Source organism: Leucoraja erinacea, chromosome 14, assembly GCF_028641065.1.
Source record: "Leucoraja erinacea ecotype New England chromosome 14, Leri_hhj_1, whole genome shotgun sequence".
Classification (NCBI taxonomy): Eukaryota; Metazoa; Chordata; class Chondrichthyes; order Rajiformes; family Rajidae; genus Leucoraja; species Leucoraja erinaceus.
Window position 1 is genome coordinate 16,841,880 of NC_073390.1, and position 26,814 is coordinate 16,868,693.

The 26,814-nt window shown below is 42.8% G+C and overlaps 1 protein-coding gene across 2 annotated transcripts in view; it reads right to left on the bottom strand.

Moving 5' to 3' along the window:
* Positions 1-11,471: 11,471 nt before the first annotated feature.
* Positions 11,472-26,814, bottom strand: part of plod2 (procollagen-lysine, 2-oxoglutarate 5-dioxygenase 2) — a 138,664-nt gene continuing 123,321 nt past the window's right edge. For both annotated transcript variants that reach the window (XM_055645684.1, XM_055645686.1), the window contains 5 exons: positions 25,840-25,905; positions 25,300-25,404; positions 22,625-22,771; positions 16,480-16,605; positions 11,472-12,600 (listed from right to left, as the gene is read on the bottom strand). In XM_055645684.1, coding sequence (XP_055501659.1) covers positions 12,445-12,600; positions 16,480-16,605; positions 22,625-22,771; positions 25,300-25,404; positions 25,840-25,905 — 600 coding nt within the window. In that variant the 3' untranslated portion in view covers positions 11,472-12,444. The remainder of the gene's footprint in view (positions 12,601-16,479; positions 16,606-22,624; positions 22,772-25,299; positions 25,405-25,839; positions 25,906-26,814) is intronic.

Consider the following 26,814-nt stretch of genomic DNA (forward strand, 5'->3'; position numbering starts at 1 on the left):
GGAGAAGAGCTCCGTCCGCCGGCCAGCGGCCTATAACATCCTGAAGCCGTGGTCTGCAGTAGGAAAATGCCGATTCGGGCGCTCCAAGCCGCGGAGTGCGTTTGACCGTCCCGACGTCGGAGTTTGGATCATCCCGACAAGAGGGCCCGTACATTGGGCCGTCCGTAGCGGCGACTATGGAGGGTTCATAGCCCTGACCACGGATGAACAAAGGAGGAGGACTGACTGAACTTTGTTGCCTTCCACCACAGTGCTGTGCTTCCATGCTGTGGTGGATGTTTGTGTTAAATTCTCTTGTGTAGTATGTGTTCTTTTTTTAAGTGTCTCTCAGCTGGCAAATTCATTACACTGCACCTTCGGGTGCATGTGACAAATAAATTTGACTTTGAACTGTGAGGAGGATGCTATGAGGATGCAGGGTGACTTAAACAGGTTGGGTGAGTGGGCAGATGCATGGCAGATGCAGTTTAATGTGGATAAATGTGAGATTATCCACTTTGGTGGCAAGAACCAAAAGGCAGATTATTATCTGAATGGTGTCAAGTTAGGAAAAGGGAAGTACAATGAGATCTGGCGGTCCTTGTTCATCAGTCACTGAAAGTAAGCATGCAGGTACAGCAGGCAGTGAAGAAAGCTAATGGCATGTTTGCCTTCATAACAAGAGGAGTTGAGTATAGGAGCAAAGAGGTCCTTCTGCAGTTGTACACGGCCCTAGTGAGACCACACCTGGAGTATTGTGTGCAGTTTTGGTCTCCAAATTTGAGGAAACATTCTTGCTAGGTGCAGGAGTAGGCCATTCGGCCCTTCGAGCCTGCACCGCCATTCAATAGGATCATGGCTGATCATCCAACTTAGTATCCCGTACCTGCCTTCTCTCCATACCCCCTGATCCCCTTAGCCACAAGGGCCACATCTAACTCCCTCTTAAATATAGCCAATGAACTGGCCTCAACTACCCTCTGTGGCAGAGAGTTCCAGAGATTCACCACTCTCTGTGTGAAAAAAGTTCTTCTCATCTCGGTTTTAAAGGATTTCCCTTTTATCCTTAAGCTGTGACCCCTTGTCCTGGACTTCCCTAACATCGGGAACAATCTTCCTGCATCTAGCCTGTCCAACCCCTTAAGAATTTTGTAAGTTTCTATAAGATCCCCTCTCAATCTCCTAAATTCTAGAGAGTATAAACCAAGTCTATTTTCTTCATAAGACAGTCCTGACATCCCAGGAATCAGTCTGGTGAACCGATATGGCAATAATGTCCTTCCTCAATTTGGAGACCAAAACTGTATGCAATACTCCAGGTGTGGTCTCACCAAGACCCTGTACAACTGCAGTAGAGACCTCTCTGAGGCAAATCCTTTAGCAAACAGCTAACATACCATTCGCTTTCTTTACTGCCTGCTGCACCTGCATGCCTACCTTCAATGACTGGTGTACCATGACACCCAGGTCTCGCTGCATCTCCCCCTTTCCCAATCGGCCACCATTTAGATAATAGTCTGCTTTCCTGTTTTTGCCACCAAAATGGATAAGGAAGGACATTCTTGCTATTGAGGGAGTGCAGCGTAGGTTCACGAGATTAATTCCAGGGATGGCGGGACTGTCATATGTTGATAGAATGGAGTGACTGGGCTTGTATACACGGGAATTTAGAAGGATGAGAGGGCATCTTATTGAAACATATAAGATTATTAATGGTTTGGACACGCTAGAGGCAGGAAACATGTTCCGATGTTGGAGTCCAGAACCAGGGGACCAAGATAGCAGAGTCAAGGGATATTGAGAGAAGGCAGGAACAGGGTACTGATTGTGAATGGCCGTGCTGGCTCGAAGGGCCGAATGGGCTAATTCTGCACCTATTGTCTATTGAAAGACCCAGAAATGTATAGAGTACAACACAGCCTGTAAATTATAAGCTATGCCACATACACAGTACAATTCCAGGTTTACTGGATTTGTCTTTTTCTTAAACAACCCCTTGGGAGTGAGATAAGTTATTTCCACGTTGTCTGGAGTTTCTGAGGTGGTGAATGAGATCACACACACTATAACACAGGGTGGAGGCGGAGGGAGTTTTCTGGTAGGGTAGGCAGCTGTGGAGTTTGTGAAGTGTTGCTTTCTTTCCCCCATTTATGCAGGGCTTCTGTGTGCTCCTGGTACATGCACTCGAGGTTCTCAATACCATCCTGATTGTCCCTTCACTAAACGGAGTGATCATGAGCCGGGGATTGCCAGTAATCAGTGGGGAATTTGTTTTCTTTCAAAGAGGCTTTGATCACAAGACAGACACAAAATGCTGGAGTAACTCAGCGGGCCAGGCAGCATCTCTGGAGAGAAGGAATGGGTGATGTTTCGGGTATGAAGAAGGGTCTCCGAAATGTCACCCATTCCAGAGATGCTGCCTGTCCCGCTGAGTTACTCCACAGCATTTGTGTCTATCTTCGGTTTAAACCAGCATCTGCAGTTCTTTCCTGCACAGGCTTTGAGAACATCCTTGAATCTTTTCCTCTCTACACCTGGTAGTCTATGGCTATGATGCTCAGAATAATGTCACAATGAATCATGCAGCATCTAATGGAGGGAAAGGGATGAATGACACTTTGGGTCGAGACCCTGCATTGTTTTTGTGTCCACATTCCAGCAGCTGCACTCGCGTGACTGGATCCTGTCTGTTGGGGAAATCTATTATTTGGCACGCAAGCAATGTGGACAGTCAAGCGTGACTGGCTGAGTGTAAACAGACCTTGTTGCTGGTGATATTAGCCAGGCCTGGCCCGGGATAAGGCACTGATACAAAATGCTGGAGTAACTCAGCGGGACAGGCAGCATCTCTGGAGAGAAGGAATGACATTCCTACTCTCCAGAGATGTTGCCTGTCCCGCTGAGTTACTCTGGCATTTTGTGTCTACCTTCGATGTAAACCAACATCTGCAGTTCTTTCCCACACATAAGGCACTGATAGTTCACTTTTCCTTTCATTGAACATAGAAGAGTATAGCACACAAACAGGCCCTTTGGCCCACAAAGTCTGTGCCAAACATGATGCCAAGTTGAACTAATCTCACCTGCCTGAAAATAATCCACATCCCTCCATTCCCTGCATATCCATGTGCCTTTCCAAAGGCCTCTTAAATGCCACTATTGTGTCTGCCTTCAGCTCCACATGTGCTAATATGTTCCAAGCACCCACCACACTCTATGAACAAAGACTTCCCCACGCATCTCCTTTAAACTGCTCCTCTCACCTGATTTTGGAAAATTTTGCTTAGACGGTGCTGGCAGTGACTTTTCAATAGTCCAAGTATCAAAACATCGGCTTAACATATGATGAGTGCATGATGCCACTGGGCCTGTACTCACTGGAGTTTAGAAAGATGAGGGAGGACCTCATTAAAACTTACTGAATAGTGAAAGGCCTAGATTAAGTGGATGCGAAGATGATTTAGATTAGTTTAGAGATACAACGTGGAAACAGGCCCTTCGGCCCACCGGGTCCGCACCAACCAGCGATCCCCGCACATTAACGCTATCCTACACTGACCAGGGACAATTTTAACTTTTGCCAAGCTAATTAACATACAAACCTGTACATCTTTGGAGTGTGGGAGGAAACTGAAGATCTCGGAGAAAACCCACGCAGGTCACGGGGAGAATGTACAAACTCCGTACAGACAGCACCCATAGTTAGGATGGAACCCGGGTCTCCAGCGCTGCATTTGCTGTAAGGCAGCAACTCTACCACTGCGCCACCGTCACCGCCCTGAGTTCATAAGTGGGATCACGTACAGGCAGAGAAGGTCAAATTTAATTCAACGTCATGTTTGGCATTGCTACTGTGGGCCGAAGGGCCTGTTCCTGTGCTGTTCTGTGAGGCCCGCACTCATAGGGAGAACATGCAAACTCCTAAGTGCAGGATTTAACTCAGGTCTCTGTTACTGTGAGGCAGCAACTCTGCCAACTTCACCACCGAGCTGGCCATAAGTGTGCATAGTTGAAAGGACAGAGGATGTCAGCATTTCCCTCTCATTGAGAGTATTCTGCAGATTACATACCATCAATGGGTTGATATGGACAACTTTTTGCATTCCCTTCTTGATACCAAACTCATTTTGAATAAGATATAAAGGCATCATCTGCGGAATATCAGTGATTCAGAGAGAGGAAAAACTATTTTTTGAAGTTTGTCATCACAGCCTGCACTCTATCCCTGTGGTAATCAGCAAGAAATTGCAGCAAATTGTAGACGCAGCTAAACATCAAACCACACAAACCAACCTCCCTCCCATTTATACCTCAGGCCAGCAGCATAATAAAGGACGAGTCGCAACTTGGTCACTCCCTCTTCTCCCCTCTGGCAAAAGGTATAGAAGTATGAAAACGCACACCTCCAGATTCAGGGACAGTTTCGTCCCAGCTGTTATCAGGCAACTGAACGATCCTACCACAACCAGAGAGCAGTCCTGAACTACTACCTACCTCATTGGAGACATTCTGACTATCTTTGATCAGACTTTACAGTCTTTACCTTGCTTGCTATCCAATCAGTGGAAAGATTGTACACAATGCAAGCAAATTACTACCTTTGCTACTGACGTCAAAGTATGCTGCCTCCAGTAATCCAGTGACCTCTCTGGGGAAGAATTCACTATGTTCTGTCATGAACAACAATGTTGTTAAACTGGCTAAATAACTTTGGTGGATTTATTTATTTTATTATAGAGATGTGTTAGTATGTGTTATAGAGAGACTCTGACACGAATCATCACATATCCATATCTCCCTGAAATGATGCCTGACCCACCTGCACTTTGTGTTTATCAAGATTCCAGCATCTGCAGTTCCCTGTGTCTCTGGAAATATTCAGATTTGTACAGTCCCTTGAAAACAAAGTGGAGGACTTAAGGGTAAGGCTGCTTTATCAAAGGGAGCTGAGGGAATGCTCTGTGTTCTGTTTCACAGAGACATGGCTCACCCCCAGCTCCCCAGACTCAGCTCCCCAGAAGGGTTCTCCATCTACCGTATGGACCGTACACTGGCATCTGGGAAAGGGAGAGGAGGGGGCGTCTGCCTCATGGTCAACTCTGCGTGGTGCTCAGACGTGGCAGTCCTGTCCAACTCCTGCTCTCCACACCTGGAACATCTGGCGGTGAAGTGCCGTCCCTTCTACCTTCCAAGGGAATTCACCTCCATCATCCTGACCGCGGTCTACATCCCACCCCAGGCAGACGTCCGTCTGTCACTGGAGGAGCTGTACGCCATGGTCAACAAACACCAGACGTCTTACCCCGAGGCATTTACCACCATTGCTGGGGACTTCAATAAGGCAAACCTAAAGAAATCACTCCCTAACTTCCACCAACATGTCTCCTGCTGCACCAGAGGACCAAACACCCTCGACCACTGCTCCACCACCATCAAGAATGCCTATCGCTCTATACCTCGCCCTCATTTAGCTAAATCAGACCATACCGTGGTGTTGCTTCTTCATGCCTCCAGGCAGCAATTAAAGAGCGCACCCCCAGAGGTGAGGACAGTACAGAGCTGGTCAGGGGTGGGGGGGTGGGGGGCAGAGGAACAACTACAGGACTGTTTGGAGTCTTTAGACTGGGAAATGTTCAAACTCTCTGTAGACTGGGACACAGTTGCATGCTGACTCGGTTGCATCGTGACTTGTTCAACAAATAGCGCCCCAGTCGAAAAGAGAATAAGTAGTCATTAAGAAATGTGTGGAGGACGAAGTCGCTGCATCCCCATCAAAAACCTTCCGAGTGTTTCCCAATCAGAAATCTTCGATGACCTGGAGATCCGCACTCTTCTGAAGACCAGACACCGGGCATTCATGTCCGATGATACAGTGGTCTACAAGAAGTCCCGATACGACCTTGATAAGGCCATCAAAAAGGCTAAAAGGGACTTCTGCTTCAAGCTGGAGGATGAGACAGATGTTCGGCATTATGTGGCAGGGCCTTATGCAATCACCTTATACAGGTGTTTTGTAGTCATGCTCGTATGTTCGGCGTGCATCAAGCAAAGCACGAATTTCAATGTCGTTTCAGGGCACGCTTTGATAGGGACTTGAACTTGAGATGCCGCAAAGAAGAGGCCCCCATTCACCTGTGACCGCATATTAACAGTCTCAGTCACACTGGGGCTAATTCACAATTTTACTCAATTCAAACTCCGTAGAGACAGCACCCGTCGTCAGAATTGAACCGAGGTCTATGGCACTGTAAGGCTTGGTACACGTGACAATACATTAAATTAAACTAGGAATTCTATAATTTTTACAGACAGTTTTTCAAAATGTTGGAGTAACCTGTCTTTCTTCAGGCTTGACAAAACGTCATCTATTCCTTTTCTGAGCCTGACCCGTTGAGTTCCCAGGTACAGTAGATATGTGAAAAGAAAGAGATTAGTTAAAACAAATGTAGGTCCCTTGCAGTCAGAAACAGGTGCTTCGGACCAATTGAATAACTACTTTGGTTCCGTCTTCAAAGGAAAGTTGGCATCAATTATTCCAGTGCCCAAGAAGAGTAAGGTGACGTGCCTTACAATGACTACCGACCTGTGGCACTAACGCCTGTGGTGATGAAGTGCTTCGAGAGGTTGATCATGGTGCAAAGTCAACTCCTACCTTGGATTAAAAACCTGGACCCACAGGGCAGATTTCTTCCCAGTACTTAAGGAAGAGCTCCAGAAACGGTGGATGCATTGCAATCTTTCGCTGGCTCTCCAGTTCCTGAAGCTGGCGGGTAGCAAACGTAACCCCACTTTTGGAGAAGGGAGGGAGAAAGAATATGTACAGGCTGTTATTCTAACATGAGTTACAGCTCGGCATTTAATATGGGATAGCAGCACCCCTCCAAGCTGGTGAAATCACCAAACTCAGCATGGATTTACGAAAGGTAAATCATGTCTGCGCATTTTTCTGCAAGTAGCGTGGATAGGGGGGGAGAACCTCGATGTGGTGTATTCCTCAGAAGGCTTTCCACAAGTCCCACAGTCTGTTACAAACTTAAAGTACGGCATTGGGGGTTCAGTAATGTGATCAGACTCGATAACAATCAGGAAGCAAAGTGGGAGTAAACGGGTCCTCACAATGGCAGGCAGTGCTCAGTACCGCAAGGCTCTGTACTGGGACCCCAGCTATTTATGATGATAGATGGTCCGGTCATAGTGCGAACTCCATCATCAAGTTCGCGGATGACACCACTGTTGTGGGACGAATGTTACTGTGGGATGATGCTAGGAGACTGCGTGTATAGATAGAGAGATTGAGCAAAACTGTCCATATGCAGTATAAACACAATAAACCTGGCCCTCCACACCAGTGGCAAAACGGGAAAGGAACTGATTGTTTCTAAATGGTGGCCGAGTAGGAAGGGGGGACCCAGCAGACCTGGGTGTCATGGTACACCAGTTTATATCAATGGGTCATGGTTGAAGCAGGGTCAAGAAAGCTTCAAATAACTTTCATTGCAAAAGGCGTGTATACAGCACTGAAGATCTTTCCTGGTCTTGAGAACACTGATGCAATGCGTACAAGAAAGCACATGAGGAAGGACTACTTCCTGAGCCATTACGGAGAGAGACGGGTTTGTCAAGGAGGATGTCACTCTGTCTTATAGAAAGACTCTACAGGTGTTCTATACTCTATTCTAGAGAATTTAGGATAGTTGCATCGTGGCTTGGTTTAAAAATAACTTGAGCGTTATATGGAGAGGAATGGAGACTATGGTCAATAACTAGGGGAGATTATGTGTTCGGCACGGACTAGTACGAGATACCCAGTCCATCATCTCTCAAGGGTTAGGGAAGACCAAGAAAAAAAAAAAAGGGGCTAAGGACAGCTGTAAAACCTGGCTCTGACCTTCCTTCCATCGAGGGGGAAATTTATCGAGAGAGAAGCTGCCTCACACAAAAGGCTGGCACTCTCTGCCACAAGGGACCCAGTTGACCAGTTCATTGGCTATATTTAAGAGGGAGTTCATGTCCCTTGTGCTAAAGGGATCAGGGGGTATGGAGAAGGTACGGGACTGCCTGGACGATCTGCCACGACCAGGTGCAGGCTCAGGAATGGCCTACTCCTGCACTAATTTCCACAGTTCAACTGTCAGGTTTTGTTAAAATAAAGAAACCTGGCTTGATTCGGACTGAAACTCTTGAACATTATTTACTCACTATTATTTGTTATTTGCAAGGGTCAGTTTATTTATGACTGTGTTTTGTAGTCAATGCCTATTACTGTTAAACTGTGTGTTTGAAGTATTCTAAAAGAGCATCTTGCAACTTGATTGTCTCTAGTCAGGGACACAAATGACAATAAACTTGAATCACTTGAGTATTCCGCAAGAAGAGGCCCATCAGTTCACCGAGTTACCGCATATTAACAATATCCAACACACACTGGGAACAATTCACAATTTTACTCAATTCAAACTCCGTAGAGACAGCACCCGTCGTCAGAATTGAACCGAGGTCTATGGCACTGTAAGGCTTGGTACACGGCAGAAGACAATACATTAAATTAAAATAGGTATTCACTATAATTCCCCCAAATATCAGTTCAGATTGACCTTAATCGACATAGGAGATTTGGAGTAACTCTGTTCAATAAAGTCAGTGCCCCCAGCTTCATGACTGCAGATGGACAAACTGAATAGCTGATGTTTCTTGAAGCTCCAGCAACTCACCATTATTCTTCAAAATATTGACCAAATGTTTTAATACAGGCTGCGTGACAGGGATTTAATTTCCAAATCTGAGATTGGCCATAAGTCACTTATGCAATGTAAGTTTTCTAACCGTGGGAATAAATGAATGAATAAATAAAAACAAGAGCACTGACTAACATGAGAAATCTTCTGTCTTTGTGCTGAGAAATTAAGCCCTTTGAAAGAACCCACTAAAGTAAATTAAATCGGTAAAGGTGATTCATATAAATGTGCTTGATTCAGTGGTTTTTTGAATAAGGGAAACTAGACTGTGGGGGGGACTTTAGAACGAGGTGAATTTACTCACTGGGCATCGTGGACTGAAGGGTCTGTTTCTATGACTCTCAATTACTTATCTGCATCACTGTCTTTAACAGTGATGTTTGAAGTATTCTAAAACAGCATCTTGCAACTTGATTGTCTCTCAAGTAGATATGTTTAATTACACAAATGCCACAATACTATTATCAAGTATTCCCCGTGGCTTCACGTTTCCCAAGCCACCAGCTGTGTTTCCTGGGACTGACACCACGTTAATGCTGCAAAGTTCACCAGTGGTCCGAAAATGGGAGATTTGTATCATTCACTCATTTCCCCCCCATAACACCAGAGGATGTGGCAGAAGACAACATTTTTCAAAATAAATAAAATATCAGTAAGAGATGTCACTTCTAATTCCCCCTAAAATATAATGATTTACTGCATTTTGGGCAGAGAAATAACCTTAAAGTAATATAGGAGATTGGGGAAGAGAACTAGTTAAATAAGTGGGTGACTGTTCAATAAAGTACAGTGCCCCCAGCTTCAAATGACTGCAGATGCCACAGCAGCAGAAAAAACACTGTTCGTTTAGGTTATACTCTTGAAGCTCCAGCAACTCACCATTATTCTCCAAAATATATAACCAGAATGTTTTAATACAGGCTGCGTGACAGGGATTTAATTTCCAATTCTGAGATTGGCCATAAGTCACTTATGCAATGTAAGTTTTCTACCCGTGGGAATAAATGAATGAATAAATAAAAACAAGAGCACTGACTAACATGAGAAATCTTCTGTCTTTGTGCTGAGAAATTAAGCCCTTTGAAAGAACCCACTAAAGTAAATTAAATCGGTAAAGGTGAAAATTCAATTTAAGATATAAATGTACTTTGAAATGAAATTTACAACTTGCTTTTGAATAAGGGTAGTGGTTATATTACTGCATGTGGTCACATCTTACTTTACTAACTTTGAGGTGAGGGGGAGAGATTTAATAGGAACCTGAGGGGTAACTTTTTTACACAGAGGGTGGTAGATCTATGGAATGAGCTGCCGGAGGAGATAGTTGAGGCAGGTAGACATTTGGCCAGGTACGTGCATAGGACAGGTTTAGAGGGATATGGGCCAAATGCAGGCAGGTGGGCCTAATGTAGATGAGGCATGTTGGTCGGTGTGGGCAAGTTGGGTGTGTGAAGGGCCGGCGTGGCTCCATGCCGCGGGACAATCGCCATCGCCAGCCGGGGGGGACTACTTTGACATCGGGGGCACCAGTGGAGAGATAATTGGCCTTCCATCACAGCATGTGATGATGTTTTATGTTAAATGTAATTGTGTTTGTCTGGGGTCTATTTGTGTGTAATGTATGGCTGCAGAAACTCTTGACTCTCTTAATTGCCCTCAGTATGGAGGTGAGTGGGAGGATCTGGGTGAGTGGAGTTGATGGGGCTTGGGGTAGGTAAATCTAAACAGTAGCAGTGGGAGATCGATGGACGGCGCCAGACTCGGTGAATAGTGTGTGACAGCAAGAACTTTAATCGGTTTATTATAGCAATATTGTATAACTCTAATAGTTTATTACTGCTTTGTGATATGCACAAAAAGCATTGTCGAAAGCACTTGTTTCTGGTTAAAACTGGCCTGTTACAGTAATTTGTCATATGAGAGGAAGTTGTTTGATCACAGCGCCAAAGTTCCTGGATTGTTCCTGACTACGGGCACTGTCTGTATGGACTTTGTACATTCCTCCTGTGACAGTATGGGTTTTCTCTGGGTTCCTCCCACACTCTAAGGCGTATAGGTTTGTAGGTTAATTGGCTTTGCAAGTTGTAAAAATGCTCCATAGTGTGTGTAGATTAGTGTACGGGGTGACACTCGTTAGTGCGAACTTGGTGGGCCGAAGGGCCTGTTTCCACGCTGTATCTTTAATGTCAAGTCTAAATCATCAGGAGGGGGAGCTTTTCCACTGATGGAGAGGGCTTCATCTTTAGACTGTGATTGTCAGTGTGCTGAGAGACATAAAGAGACAGGACACTCTTAGATTCAATGCTGCCAGCAGTGCAGAAGAGCCGAAAGAATGTGGGATCACTTTGCTTGAGAATTATTTTTGGATCAATTGAATGGACACAGATGATATTAAGGGTTATTGACAACTCATACATTCACTATCAGCGGGGTTCCCCATCAGTAGTCGGGATATGAAAATATATTTATTTCAATAGGGCAAACTGTTTTCTTCTTGTTACTACTAATTGTGTAATAAAACACTTCAAAAACATATTGACTGGATCATTACCTCATTGCAGTGAGCCAGCGTTTTGGAACAGTTGGTCGAAGGACCTATTTCCATGCTGCTTGGCTCCATAAAAGCATTGTGAACATCTGCCAGCTAGGCTAACAGCTCTGTGTATAGTCACACATTTATAGGGCAGAAAATTGCACTGCCCATATGCCCACTTGTTGCTTGAAGAACTTTGATACATTCAATTAAACAACCAAATCTACCTTTACAAAACATTATTTTATTTAAATTTAAAACAGTTGGCAGAATAAGTTAACTCTAGCCTACCCATCCCAGGCAGGTCACACACACACAGTACACTGATAGATTTGCTGTGATTATCAGTCTCTCACCAGATAACAGAAAATAAACTTGCCAGAGATTTATTTTGTCCGTCAGGAAAATGGTTTGCATGTGCATAAGCAAAAGATCATGTGAAGAAAAAAATAATTATGCTTTTATAAGAGACATTTGTTTTCTAAAAAGTTTGGTGTTGCTGAATTAGTTGTGCAAAATCCTTCATTTGAGGAATAAATGCAGCTTGCAAAATAAGAAAGTAGGTTAAAGTGTCTAGATTGATCACTAGGTACTGGGTGGGGGAAGGAATAGTTTATAGGCAAGGTGTTTGTCTTTCTGTGGTTGCATATCATCAACTGCCTTATGTGGGATGATGGTTGATTGAAGTTGGCTTATTCTTCTAATCACAGTGGTTAAGGGGCTGCTTAATTGCACACAATTGGTCCAAGTGAAAAGCATGAGTGAAAACTCTTTGCATGTCATACTAACCTAATTCTAGGGGTACAAATCTAGCAAAGTAAAGGCGATAAAATATTCCAAACGGACTAAATTTGCAGATGTGGCATCTGAATCATCTTAACATAAGATTCTAATATAACACTGGCTCAAAGGACCTTGGCAAGAGCCCTTCCGCAGTTCAACTGCAAGAGGCACTCATAACCAGTTCAATAAACGTTTCTGCTAAGCATCTCTCTTTACTGATACCTGCCTTCAACGCAAATAAACATTTAACTTTAATAGAAATCTGTGTTTTAAAATAAAACTCATTTCTGGGTCATCACGAAAAATTCAAACATCTGTTTTAAAACTATCTGATGAACTGGAGGTTGGGAGTTTCAAGAAAGAAGCTTATCGTCATACTGTGTCTGTTCATCAGGGTGAAAGGACATTGGTGTTCTATGGATCAACAAAAGACACTGCGATGTATCTTGTCCCATTTGTAGTTGGGAGCCCTTCATGCAGATGTGTTAATCTTCCTGGATGTATGAAACTCCATCCTTTCCTGGGTGACTCAACGGCACAATTATATCGATGGAATTTGCAGCCTCCACCCTGGAACGAAACACAAGTTAATTTTTTCCTCGAAGATAGACACGAAATGCTGGCATAACTTCAAGGGAATAACCAGTTGTAGCTCCAAAGGAATATGTGACTTCTCTGGACTGAGAGTCAGGGAGGGGAAACTAGAGGTATGGGAAGATACAGAACAATGCAGAGCCTGCATCGATAACTCAGAAAAGGTGGAGCCAACAATGATCCATTGTTGGCTGGAGACAAAATGGTGACAAATTGAGCTAGAGAACTAGGTTGGGGGAGGGACGGAGAGAAAGAGGGAATGCAAGATTGTTTTTTCATCATGTTTTTGAACAAATATCCTATTGAACATATCTATCTATCTATCTATCTATCTATCTATCTATCTATCTATCTATCTATCTATCTATCTATCTATACACACACATACATACATATATATACATATATATATATTTTTTTTTAAATGGCTTTTAAAAAGTATTTTAATGTGCGAATATACCTTTTAAGAGGATCAGCTTTGTTGCCCATACAAACAGGCTGGATAAGAATTGTAAATTACCTGTAGTTGACAGGAGAATTAGTTCTTACAATAAGTCTTATTGTATTATCCAGCCATCCTGTTCTACATAGATGATATCTAATTTCTGCGATAATAGCTGAAGGTGTACAGATGATGTTAATTACCAGAAAACTCTAATCACTATCACTGGCAGTCTACCAGAGATTGATTCAAGATTCTTTCACCATTTCCTTCCAAATGACTAATCATAGATTTATTACCAATTTGTCAGTGAACAATGCTCTCTTAGATAAGACCATCACCTCGTCTATTGTCTTGTTATTTCATGCTGAACAGGATACTGAATTAATTCCAGGAAATGTTAAGCAACCCCTGGTAATGTTTTCTTTCAAGAGCAAAATTGGGTGAAGAGTAAAATGGATGTTTAACCTGTTCCAGCTGGTTTGCTGCCAGCAGATGAATGTAAAACTATCCAATTCACACTGTATTTAAATGCTCTAATATTTAGCATTCAGTAGAGGGTCTATTCATTCAATGACAGGGCACATTAAGCTGGAATCCTAAGAATATACTCCAAGGAAGAAATGATGCTTAGGCTGTTTTGATAAACTATATAGCATTGGAAGATGTCAAGATGTTTCAGCGGCTCATTTTGTGAAGGTCGGCATTAAGGGGAACACATCCTCAAGGCAACCGAGTTGTGATCAAAGAGGGAGATCTAGAAGCTATAACCGCAGATCGTATAGAATTTGCCCAGTAAAAGGCATGGCAAGATCAATTACGCCAGGAGACCCGATTTCCCTCCTTAGGAAAGACTACAGACAAGTAGAAATTGCTTGAACTGCTTCTTTCTTTGTCACTGTGTGAAATAAATCCTCTCAACTGTTTGATCCTTGGCTCTTCCCAGCTGTTATCAGGCAACTGAACCACCCTACCAACAACTAGGACTGTCTTTAATCGGAAGGTACCTTGCACTAAACATTATTCTCTTTATCACGCACCTATACACTGTGGACGGCTTGATTGTAATAGCGTATAGCCTTTCCACTGACTGGTTAGCATGCAACAAAAAGCTTTCTCTGTGCCTCAGTATACGTGACGATAATCTTAACTCTTCTTAGTCAACCTTTGCAAAGATTGTAGAAAACCACAGACAAAAACAATTCAACACCAGATAGGGTCTGTAAAAATAGATGCTGGCCAGTATTGGTACAACCCTCCATGTAGGATGGTCAGATTATGCATGGTTATGAACAATTCTCTATCAGAAATGTTGTGGAGTTAGATTATTGGAGAATATAATGAGGAAGTTATATTTTCAAAGTTCAGGGAACTGGGAATTATGGGGGGGAAACAGTGCATGGGGCATGGGGAACAGGCACAGTATAGATAAGGAATGCGTAAATCAGCCATGATCATACTGAATGGCAGGACAAGCTTGATGGGTCGAGTGGCCAACTCCTGCTCCCATGTTGTGATGTTTCATTCATTCTATTCCTAAATGCGCTTAAGATGTGTAATAAATATAAATTATTATACTGTAAGAGAAAGCCAAGTTATTTATGAAATGCCTAGATATTCTGATAATGCTGCAGAAGGCATATGGTGTTATTAATTTTGTCAGACGGAGCATTGAATATGAAAGTCAGGAATTCATGTTGCAGCTTTAAGAGACTGGCTAGGTTATATTTGAAGTACAGTATGCAGTTCAGGTCACCCCATTACAGGAAGAACATGAGGGTTTTGGAGAAGGTACAGAAGAGGTTTAACAGATTGGTGGCTGGATTAAAGGGATTAGCCATATGATTTGTTTCTCTGGAATGTCAGAGGTTGATGAGAGACCTGATAGAATTATATCAAATTATGAGAGCCATAGATAGGATTGACAGTCAGAACCTTTCTCCCCCAGGGTGGAAATATCAAAGACTTGAGGGCATAAATTTAAGAAGGGGAAAAATTTAAAGGAGGTATGCGTGGCGTTTTATTTATTATTTTTTTTTTTTTAAACACAGTGGTGGATGCTTGGAACACACTGCCAAGGTGGCGGTAGAGGCAGATACAATAGTGGCATTTAATAAACTTTTAGATAGGTACATGGCTATGTGGGAATGGAGAGGTAAGGATCACACAGAGGAGATTAATTAATCTCTGTATCATGTTCGGCGTGGAGATTGAGGGCTGAAGTGCCCATGCCTCTGCTGTACTGTTCTATGTATTACTTACACCAATGGTAGGTCCACTTTCGTGGAGAATATTAGGATAATGGAGCAATAATCAAACCCAAATGGTGATGCAAAATGAAGCCAGCCAACTGGCAGCAATATGGGGCAGTACATTGGTTGCCTCAGATCATTGACTTCATTGCCAACGACCAGTCCAGTTGGGATCATTGGGATCATTGTGAGGGAGCAGTAAAAACAAATGGCACAACAAAATACAATCCTTTGCAAGCATGAAAAAATGAAATGAATCTCTAGATGAAATGACATGGCAATTGGGTCACAAATGCTGCAATAATGCAGGATGAACAAGTTCTAGGCCAAACAAAAAACCTCCTGCGCTGATGATACTTGCGTGCTCACAGTTCAGCTCATTTCTGACTTGTGCACCTATGCATTGCAATGAGGATGTCAGAGAAGCTGGGGTCAGATGCTGGTGCATCTAACCTCCTTCACTTCTGCTGCATTTACCACCTTCTCAATGTTCTGGGCTGTGGGCCAAACGCATTGCATTTTCTTCCCCTCAGCTTTGCACCAGAAATGGCTGGCATGACAAGTGCGACCCCAATCATTGGAATGGGGTCAGCAAATGTGATTCTAAAAAAGTACAGGTTTATCCAGTTTTATTTTATTCACCTATTATGCATTAAATCAATTTTTAATAGTTTAGGATAAAGTTAAAATTATCAGAATTTTCAGTCAGTATCACATACATTGCAAAATAGTTAAAAGGTTCTTTGACCCTAATTAGGTAACAAAAGGCTGCAGGATATTATAGGGGATGGGACTCAAGATCCACCACCCACAGCCCAGTTGCCATTCGCTTTGCTCTGGGGAAGCCAGGTCTACATATTTTTTTTGTAAACCAGCATCTGCAGTTCCTTGTTTCTGCAGATCAGTCAATCGCTTGAGAACAGCGCATGGTGCCAATGCAGGCTGGATTGAAACCAGCTTGGTATCAGCAAACATTGACCTACACTCACCTCCCCATCAGATTCATTACAATAGCCAAGGTTCAATCACTGAACACTGTTGCATTTTAATAGTTACACTCCTTACACCCAGACAATGGTTGAAGCAGAAATACAGATGTATTTGACAGTAAAATCTTTGCTGAATATTTAAGTACAATTGAAATTATAGTGTCTAACCCACCTGATAATCTATTCCTTTATTATTTAAGGCGATGTTTATGGTGAAAGTAGAAGAGTCATGGTGAGGCTTTAAATAAGCCTGTCTCTCTGGTGTATACTTCACAACAAAGTTCAGCATGGCAAATCCCTGGGAAGTAAAGAAATTAACATTAAAAACTTTTGTGCAGCTGAATTCTTTATCAGAGGAATTGGAATGATGGCCTGTTCATCATTCATCCTTTCACAACCTCTACAATTGCTTCCAAACAGACTATATTTTTAAATCTCTATGAAATAAAAGGCTATCAAAAAGCACAGGATGTATGTTAAATGCTGGGCTAGATTTTCTAATGAGCATAAATCGAAAAACACCTACAATACAGATGGAATGAGCACACACATTAAAATAATATCAATCATAATGTCCAAAACTATGTGTTATTTCTTATTGTTATGAGCTTGTCTCTTATAAATCCATGGACGCATTGAAATGGATTCCACTGACAATCCTTCAATCACCAGTCTATTCTAGACTGGGTATTGAGTAATGAGGAAGGGTTAGTTAGCAGTCGTGTTGTGCGTGGCCCCTTGGCCAAGAGTGACCATAATATGGTTGAGTTCTTCATTAGGATGGAGAGTGACATCGTTAATTCTGAAACGGGGTTCCTGAACTTAAAGAAAGGTAACTTTGAGGGTATGAGACGTGAATTGGCCAAGTTAGACTGGCGATTGATTCTTAATGGGTTGACGGTGGATATGCAATGGAAGGCATTTAAAGACTACATGGATGAACTACAACAATTGTTCATCCCAGTTTGGCAAAAAAATAAATCAGGGAAGGTAGTGCATCCGTGGATAACAAGGGAAATCAGGGATAGTATCAAAACAAAAGATGAAGCGTACAAATTAGCCAGAAAAAGCAGCCTACCAGAGGACTGGGAGAAATTCAGAGACCAGCAGAGGAGGACAAAGGGCTTAATTAGGAAAGGGAAAATAGATTATGAAAGAAAACTGGCAGGGAACATAAAAACTGACTGCAAAAGCTTTTATAGATATGTGAAGAGAAAAAGATTAGTTAAAACAAATGTAGGTCCCTTGCAGTCAGAAACGGGTGAATTGATCATGGGGAACAAGGACATGGCAGACCAATTGAATAACTACTTTGGTTCTGTCTTCACTAAGGAAGACATAAAAAATCTGCTGGAAATAGCAGGGGACCGGGGGTCAAATGAGATGGTGGAACTGAGTGAAATCCAGGTTAGCCGGGAAGTGGTGTTAGGTAAATTGAATGGATTAAAGGCCGATATATCCCCAGGGCCAGATAGGTTGCATCCCAGAGTACTTAAGGAAGTAGCCCCAGAAATAGTGGATGCATTAGTGATAATTTTTCAAAACTCTTTAGATTCTGGAGTAGTTCCTGAGGATTGGAGGGTAGCTAATGTAACACCACTTTTTAAAAAGGGAGGGAGAGAGAAAACGGGGAATTACAGACCAGTTAGTCTAACGTCGTTAGTGGGAAAACTGCTAGAATCAGTTATTAAAGATGGGATAGCAGCACATTTGGAAAGTGGTGAAATCATTGGACAAAGTCAGCATGGATTTATGAAAGGTAAATCATGTCTGACGAATCTTATAGAATTTTTCGAGGATGTAATTAGTAGAGTGGATAAGGGAGAATCAGTGGATGTGTTATATCTGGACTTTCAGAAGGCTTTCAACAAGGTCCCACATAAGAGATTAATATACAAACTTAAAGCACACGGTATTGGGGATTCAGTATTGATGTGGATAGAGAACTGTTTGGCAGACAGGAAGCAAAGAGTAGGAGTAAACGGGTCCTTTTCACAATGGCAGGCAGTGACTAGTGGGGTACCGCAAGGCTCAGTTCTGGGTCCCCAGCTATTTACGATATATATTAATGATTTGGACGAGGGAATTGAATGCAACATCTCCAAGTTTGTGGATGACACAAAGCTGGGGGGCAGTGTTAGCTGTGAGGAGGATGCTAGGAGGCTGCAAGGTGACTTGGATAGGCTGGGTGAGTGGGCAAATGCATGGCAGATGCAGTATAATGTGGATAAATGTGAGGTTATCCACTTTGGTGGCAAAAACAGGAAAGTAGATTATTATCTGAATGGTGGCCGATTAGGAAAGGGGGAGACGCAACAAGACCTGGGTGTCATGGTACACCAGTCATTAAAAGTAGGCATGCAGGTGCAGCAGGCAGTGAAGAAGGCGAATGGTATGTTAGCATTCATAGCAAAAGGATTTGAGTATAGGAGCAGGGAGGTTCTACTGCAGTTGTACAGGGTCTTGGTGAGACCACACCTTAAGTATTGCGTACAGGTTTGGTCTCCTAATCTGAGGAAAGACATTCTTGTCATAGAGGGAGTACAGAGAAGGTTCACCAGACTGATTCCTGGGATGTCAGGACTTTCATATGAAGAAAGACTGGATAGACTTGGTTTGTACTCGCTAGAATTTAGAAGATTGAGGGGGGATCTTATAGAAACTTACAAAATTCTTAAGGGGTTGGACAGGCTAGATGCAGGAAGATTGTTCCCGATGTTGGGGAAGTCCAGAACAAGGGGTCACAGTTTAAGGATAAGGGGGAAATCTTTTAGGACCAAGATGAGGAAAACCTTTTTTTCACAGAGAGTGGTGAATCTCTGGAATTGAGGCCAGTTCATTGGCTATATTTAAGAGGGAGTTAGATGTGACCCTTGTGGCTAAAGGGATCAGGGGGTATGGAGAGAAGGCAGGTACAGGATACTGAGTTGGATGATCAGCCATGATCATATTGAATGGCGGTGCAGGCTCGAAGGGCCGAATGGCCTACTCCTGCACCTATTTTCTATGTTTCTATGTTACCAGTATTTTCACAATGGAATACTTTAACACTCACGGAGAGCACACAGGGAACTGCAGATGCTGGTCTACCAAAAAAGACACAAAGTGCTGGAGTAATTCAGCAGGTCAACCAGAACAGGGATAGGTGATGTTTTAGATCGGGACCCTTCTTCAGGCTGATTGTAGTAGAAAGGAGAAAGCTGGATGAGAGGTGGGGATGGGACAAAATCTGGCAAGAGATAGGTGGATACAGGTAGCGGCATAATGGCGCAGCTGGTAGAGCCACTGCCACACAGCGCCAGAAACCCTGTGACTGCATTTCCTCTGGGGGCTCCAGTGTCCTCCCACATACCAAAGATGTGTGGGTCTGTAGGTTAATTGGCCTCTGTAAATTGCTCCTAGTGTGTATGGAGTGGAGTGGGATGATATAGAACTAGTGTGAATGGGTGATCGATGGTCGGCGTGAAATAGGTGGGCCGATGTAGTGTAGCCACATCAGGAGCTTTGCCCATGAAAAGGAGGCCACATTGTGAATTTCACTCATACAAAAGGAGGCCACAACGTTAATTCTTGCCGATGTAAAAGGGCAATATTCAGAAGTCTTGGAAAGGAAAGTCACATAGGGAGTTTCGCTGATGTAAAGGAGGGCACCTTGGGAAATGGTCAGGTGGAGCATTTTCTAGATACACTGAAAAAAAGTGCAGGACCTCACTTCAGTAAAATATTACCAATGGCAGGACTTAAAAAGAAAATTGGTCAGATAAAGCAAAAGACCCTACAACTTTTAATCTTTCCCTTTCTGTTCCTGTAGACAATAGTCTTATCATCTAATTGGCATCCAATTGGCCCTTGAGTATGATTGAAATGGAGAGCTGACTGAATAGGAAATCTAAGGTGCTGCCTTTTTGCAATACAGTACTTTATAAGGTGCACTTGGGCTACATTCCAGAGGTGAGATATCACTGATTGATGTGGAGGCACACAACAAACACTAACCCAACGCAGTCTGTCTGCACCTCCCTCACACATTCTTCCCTGTGCCAGAATATTGAGACTAATGCACTGGATGCTACAGCTGTAAAGCCCTGTCCCACGGTACGAGTTCATTCCAAGAGCTCTCCCGAGTTAAAAAAAAAAATCAAACTTGTGGTAAGCACAGAGAGTGAACGTAGCGGGTACGTCGGAGCTCGGGGACGTCTCTTAGCGCTAACGGCAGGTACTCGGGAAGACTCGCCAACGGCAGGTAAGCACGGGAAGACTCGTGAAGATTTTTCAACTAGTTGAAAAATGTCCACGGGAGCCCCGAGTACTGACGAGCGGCCATTACCGTAAATCTCCGAGTTCGAATCAGGGCAAACTCGGGAGAACTCTTGGTATGAACTCGTACCGTGGGACAGGGCTTGTACATACCATCTTCCTTGGGGACTTGTGTTTACTAGGTTAGTTTCTAGTTGGATTGAGAGAACAATTTATGACCCTGTGGTGCCAAGTCAGAATTTGTAGCATTAACAAATCTCACTGGGTCCATTCTACTAAAAAAAAAACATTTAAACTGGAATACAATGACAGTGATTGATGTGGTCAATAGCCTAAAAGATTACTGCAATGGATTAATCAGTTCAAACAACCCCTGGGGCAGCCTCCTCTCTGCTCACCTGTCCATTAACTAGCCGAGTAGTAACCAGGTGATAAATCACAGGCTCTCCCCTACAGCCATGTTCACCTCTATAATGCCCAGCATGACAGAACAGTGCTCTGTGCAACAGTAACTGGTCTCAAAGTTGCATTATTAAAAATCTGCTGAAATGCCTTAGCAACCTGATGAGAAGGAAAATCCAGGGGGCATACACAGGAAAGAATTGCTCACATTGTTTAGTTCAGTTTAAGTTAGTTTAGAGATACAGCATGCAAACAGGCCTTTCGGCCCACCAAGGTCATGCTGATCATCGATCATCCGTTCACACTAGTTCTATGTTATCCCAATTTCTCACCCACTCCCCACACACACCAGAGGCAATTTACAGAGGCCAATTAACCTGCACTTCTTTGGGATGTGGGAGGAAACCCACATGGTCACAGTGAGAATGTGCAAACTCAACAGACAGTACCCGAGGTCAGGATCGAACACAAGTTTCTGGTGCTGTGAAGTAGCAGCTCTACCAGTTATGCCACTGGGCCATTTATCAATTAAAATGATCATAATGATCTATTGATGCACTAGTATATGCAGAATAATAGAGATACAGCATGGAAACGGGTCCTACAGCCCATCTTATCTTCACCAACTATTAACCACTATTTAATTGAATCCTATATTAATCTTTCTTTTTAATATCCACACATTCTCATCAATTCCCCACAAATCATACTACTCCTCTCTATCCTTAAGGCAATTTATAGTGGCCAATGTACCTACAAACATGCATGCCGTTGAGGAAACCAGAATACTAGGAGGAAACACATACAGACACACAGGCTCCAGACAGCAAAGGACATAATTGAACCTGGGTCTCTGATGGTGTAGGACAGTGGCACTACAACTGTACCATTACATTGCAATGGATTGAACTGTTGTTAAGCAAATAATTCAGATGCGAACAAAACATTGATCACTATTATAAATGGCGTTGCTATGGTTTGAAGAGAAATCCTGGTGGTGTTCAGTAATTCTGGAATCTACTTTGTAACACATTGATGGGTGGCACCGTGACGCAACTGGTAGAGCTGACATCTCACTGCTTCGATACTGACCTTGGATTCTGTCTGTGTGGAATTTACATATTCTCTCTGTGACCATGTGAGCTTCTGCTAGGTGCACCAAATTCCTCCCATAACCCAAAGGTGTGCAGGTTTGTACTATAAAATTTCCCTGGTGTGTGGGGAATGGATGAGAAAATGGGATAACATAGAAGTAATGTAAATGGATAATCGATGGTTGGCCTGGACTCATTGCTTTCATGCTGTATCACTAAACTAATCTCAAAAAGGACTTAGACTTGAAGGCTTTTATGACTGACACATATGGTTTAACACCTGAATCGTAATAGCAAAAGAGAAAGATTCTGTACCCAATTAAATTCTTGAATACGAATAAATGCTTTGTGATAAGACAGTGAAAATGTTATTGATCTTAACAATAAAGGCATCCAAGAACATATTTGATTTAATATACCTTGAACAATCAGTTAATTTTACTGCAATACTACAGAATGGTTTTAAGTGTCACATTTTTATATACTTTTCCCCAGCTGTTGTACTGGTATAAGGCTCGTTTCACAGTGCCTTTGTTGACATACAACACAAAGCTTGAGACCTACCTTGGTGTGATAACCGGAAAATAGCTTCAGTGCAACAGGAGCAATGTACTCCCGAATGAAATGTAGCCACACTTGATCCAGACCAACCTGGGTCAAGTGAATGTCATCAGTGGGAACATTTTCATATCCACCCACTAATCGCTTATCCTGAAATAGAGCAAAGCTATCAGTGGTGAAGATCTTTCAGATTTGGATAAATTAAATCGCTGTCATTGAAGCAAGTATGCAAATGGTCATGTCAATTCTGCAGGTTTTGCAAGTGGGAATTTACATACCATTTTTATTATGGTAAACCACTTCAGTTATCAAACAAAATTTGATACTGAACCAATAGTAGGTAGTTATTAGGTTATGGAGATCAAAAACTTAGTAAAAAATTAGTTTTAAGGTGCATCTGAATGGAAAAGAGACAGAGGGAAAGGGAGAGATGAAGGAAGAAATCATAGAGCTTTTGTGAAAATTACATTAAAATGTTTTACACATCATTTTGCAAACCATAAATAAAGAAAGCAGAACACCTCTTCAATGTGAGCACACAGAAGGGCTGGGTAATCTATGGATTAGTACCAAGCTAGACAAAATGCTGGATGGAGTAACTCAGCGAGTCATAGAAACATAGAAAATAGGTGCAGGAGTAGGCCATTCGGCTCTAGATGTCAGCAGATCTATATCGGTGAGACCAAGCGGAGGTTGGGCAATCGTTTCGCCGAACACCTCCGCTCGGTCCGCAATAACCAAGCTGACCTCCCGGTGGCTCAGCACTTCAACTCCCCCTCCCACTCTGTCTCTCCGACCTCTCTGTCCTGGGTCTCCTCCATGGCCACAGCGAGCAGCACCGGAAATTGGAGGAACAGCACCTCATATTCCGTTTGGGGAGTCTGCATCCTGGGGGCATGAACATCGAATTCTCCCAATTTTGTTAGTCCTTGCTGTCTCCTCCCCTTCCTCAGTCCCCCTGCTGTCTCCTCCCATCCCTCAGCCTTCGGGCTCCTCCTCCTTTTTCCTTTCTTGTTCCCGCCCCCGATCAGTCTGAAGAAGGGTTTTCGGCTCGAAACGTTGCCTATTTCCTTCGCTCCATAGTTGCTGCTGCACCCGCTGAGTTTCTCCAGCTTTTTTGTGTAACCTGCCTACTTTCAATGATTGGTGTACCATGACACCCAGGTCCCGTTGCATCTCCCCTTTTCCTAATCGGCCACCATTTAGAAAGTCATGCGGCATCTCAGCAGAAAAGGCATTGGTGATTTTTCGGGTCGGGGCTCTTCCTTCAGACTGAGAGTCGGAAGTGTGAAGAGTCTGAAGAGTACCAAGCTCTTTACTTCAAAACCAAGTTGAATCTTCATAGTATGCGGAGGAGGAAACTTCTACCATTGTTTTGGCTGATATTTAAAATCTATTTGGATGGCGAGGTCTGGCTCCTACTGATAAGAATGATTTGTTTATCTCATTGGTGGATAGTTAACATTTTATTAACATGGATTGAGTCCAAATCACCTCTGTCCCATTGTGGACATTGGATTTTGTCGGTGGAACTGGTGCTGAGAACTATATTCTGCACTCTGAATCATTCCCTTTGCTCCACCTATCGTACTAGAGTTTCATGTGATTGTATTTATGTATACTATCCGATTGGATAACATGCAAAACAAAACTTTTTGCTATACCTCATGACATGTCACAACGTTAAACCTAAACCCAAGCATGGTTTTCTCCCCACCCCCTGGGTTACTATCAACAAAGCTTTTGCTCGATAGAACTTTAGTTAATGTTCTCTCTTTACTTAATTCGTGATCTGCTTCTGAAATAATTTCTTGATATAGTGCTTGACAACATTTAGAGGAAATTAGTGAAATGGAAAAGGAGTTGGGGTGGTCCTGGCAGCAATGGATGCGATAATAATACAGCAGGGAGAAAGGCTTTTGGCCAAAAAATCAGCATGAGAATTAGTATAGTTAGAAAACTCTTGTAAATATTTATTCTTCAAACTACTTAAACCAATTTGTTTTGTTCCTGTCCATAGGTTTAAAGCAATATCACATTCCTTTTGCTATGTTCTACCCTGATTTCTTGATTCACTCTATTTTGCACTGTTTACAGTTATGTCTATAAACTACTCCTGATGGTGTTTTTTTCCCTTGCTACTTAGCTCCACCATTACCAGTTCTACATCTTGATTTCTTACTAAATATATCTCTGTCCTGCTGTTTTTCCAAGGGCATCCTTCAAATGTTACCTTTCTTTTTCAAACATCACTTAATGTTAACTGTCTTGTCTCAGTAATGTCTATCAGCTCAAACTCATTTAGAGTCAGAGTTAGACAGCATGGAAATAGGCCCTTCAGCCCAGATTGACCATGACGACCAAGAAGCCACATCTACACTAGTCCCACCTGCCTGTGTTAGCCCCATACCCTTCTAAACCTTTCTTATCCACGTGCCTATCCAAATGCCTTTAAAATGTTGTGTGCCATCAATTTATCAATCTTGTTCAAACAGATTTTTAAGTAACAAAAATACTGCACTACATATGGTTGCAACAATCAATGCACTTTTTAACACTGAAGTAACAGGTTTTGCCTATTCCAATAGTCATTTAAAAACATAATTAAGTGAAAGAGAGTGCAGAAACCAGCGAAGCCGAAAGCAACTAGTGCAAGCCACCCCAATGTAAACCTTCACCTCATTCTTTCCGCCAGACCATTCACCGCAGTTCTCAACTTCCTCCACGAGCTCATCACAAGTTGTCTCTGAAAATATGGGGAACCAGAAGACATCTGGACATGGCTGTTCAAAGAAAAACAGTCCACATTAAGGAGAAGGAGTGAAAATGCAGTAGCCATTCCCAAGAGGACTCAGAGCCAAAATACAGTGAAGTACATCAGTTTTGCAAAACAAAGCTGTAAATGAAGACAATTGATGTGGAACATGTCATAACGTATTGGAAATTAGAATTGATCAATAATAGCAAAATGTTTAAATATGCGGAACATTATTTCCAAGGTCTACACCGTCACAACCGATGACTTCTGACATTTGGTCCTGGAGATACACCTGGTTTTCAGTCTGAAATAATGGGGACAGTGGAGAGGGCAATGTGCCATTATGTACAAACACGAAGTTGCTGCTGCCTCAGTAAATGGGAACTAGCCTACACGTTACATCAATGGTCATCTGGGCATCTGTAAGCAGCTTGTTTACACTCAGGAAACCATTGCATACCTCTTCAACCACCCCTCCTGTGAATATCTCTGAATATTTTGGATGAATGTATTTTTCCTTCCAGTCCTGTAAGACACAAATAGTGATCTGTCAGTGATAAAGCACAAGATAAAGCCAGCGAGATGACAGATGAACACAGCAGGCAATATGATAGATACATTTCCCTGCTTATTTGTATTCTAATGCTCCACAGCTTTTGTTTCCATCATATTTATTTTAACTCCTTTTCCCCTGATTGAATAAATAAGCAGACAGGCGGCCCTCCTTCCAAGTTTGCTGCGTGAGCTTGTGCCTAGTCTGCATTAGACTCCTTTAGGGAACGGAGCAGCCGAACACTGCTCACCCCTCCGTCCCACATCTCATCCACATAAGCAACAAGCAAGGTGAAATCCTATAAAGGCACACAACAGAAGTGGAGGTGTGAGACAGAACATATGACCTTTCAGAAATCATGATAGTTTTGCATTATTTAGCAGTTAATGCTTCCCATACAGCCCTAAGCCTGAGACTCACAGTGGGCCTGGTCCCATATTTAATTGTTTTGGGGAATTAATAATAGCACATTAAATCTGCCAATCTGGCATCACCCAATTCCTGAAAGTGCTGGATTATTGCATTTTTACCATAGCTTGTGTTGGAGAACAGAGGCAAGAGAAGGGGCCAGAGTAGTGATGTGAGAAAAAAAATTATGAATGGGTATAGTCATCATGGATGATTCAAAGTTAAGGGAATTAAACTATGTCTCCAGAAGCGTTGAGATACGAAGTAATGATGTCAACTTTGACACTGCACTCCCATTGCAAATTGGGGATTCAACTACAAGGCCTGGGTTTTATGTGTGAACACATAGGATGTGCAGAATTCTGACCTGGGGTTATTTTAAATCAGGGGATTCATTTTCATCTGTCTGGTCCACTACCCAGGAGGGTGGGAGGTAGTTGGTTCAGGCGCATCTTGCTCAGGTTCTTTGGTGGG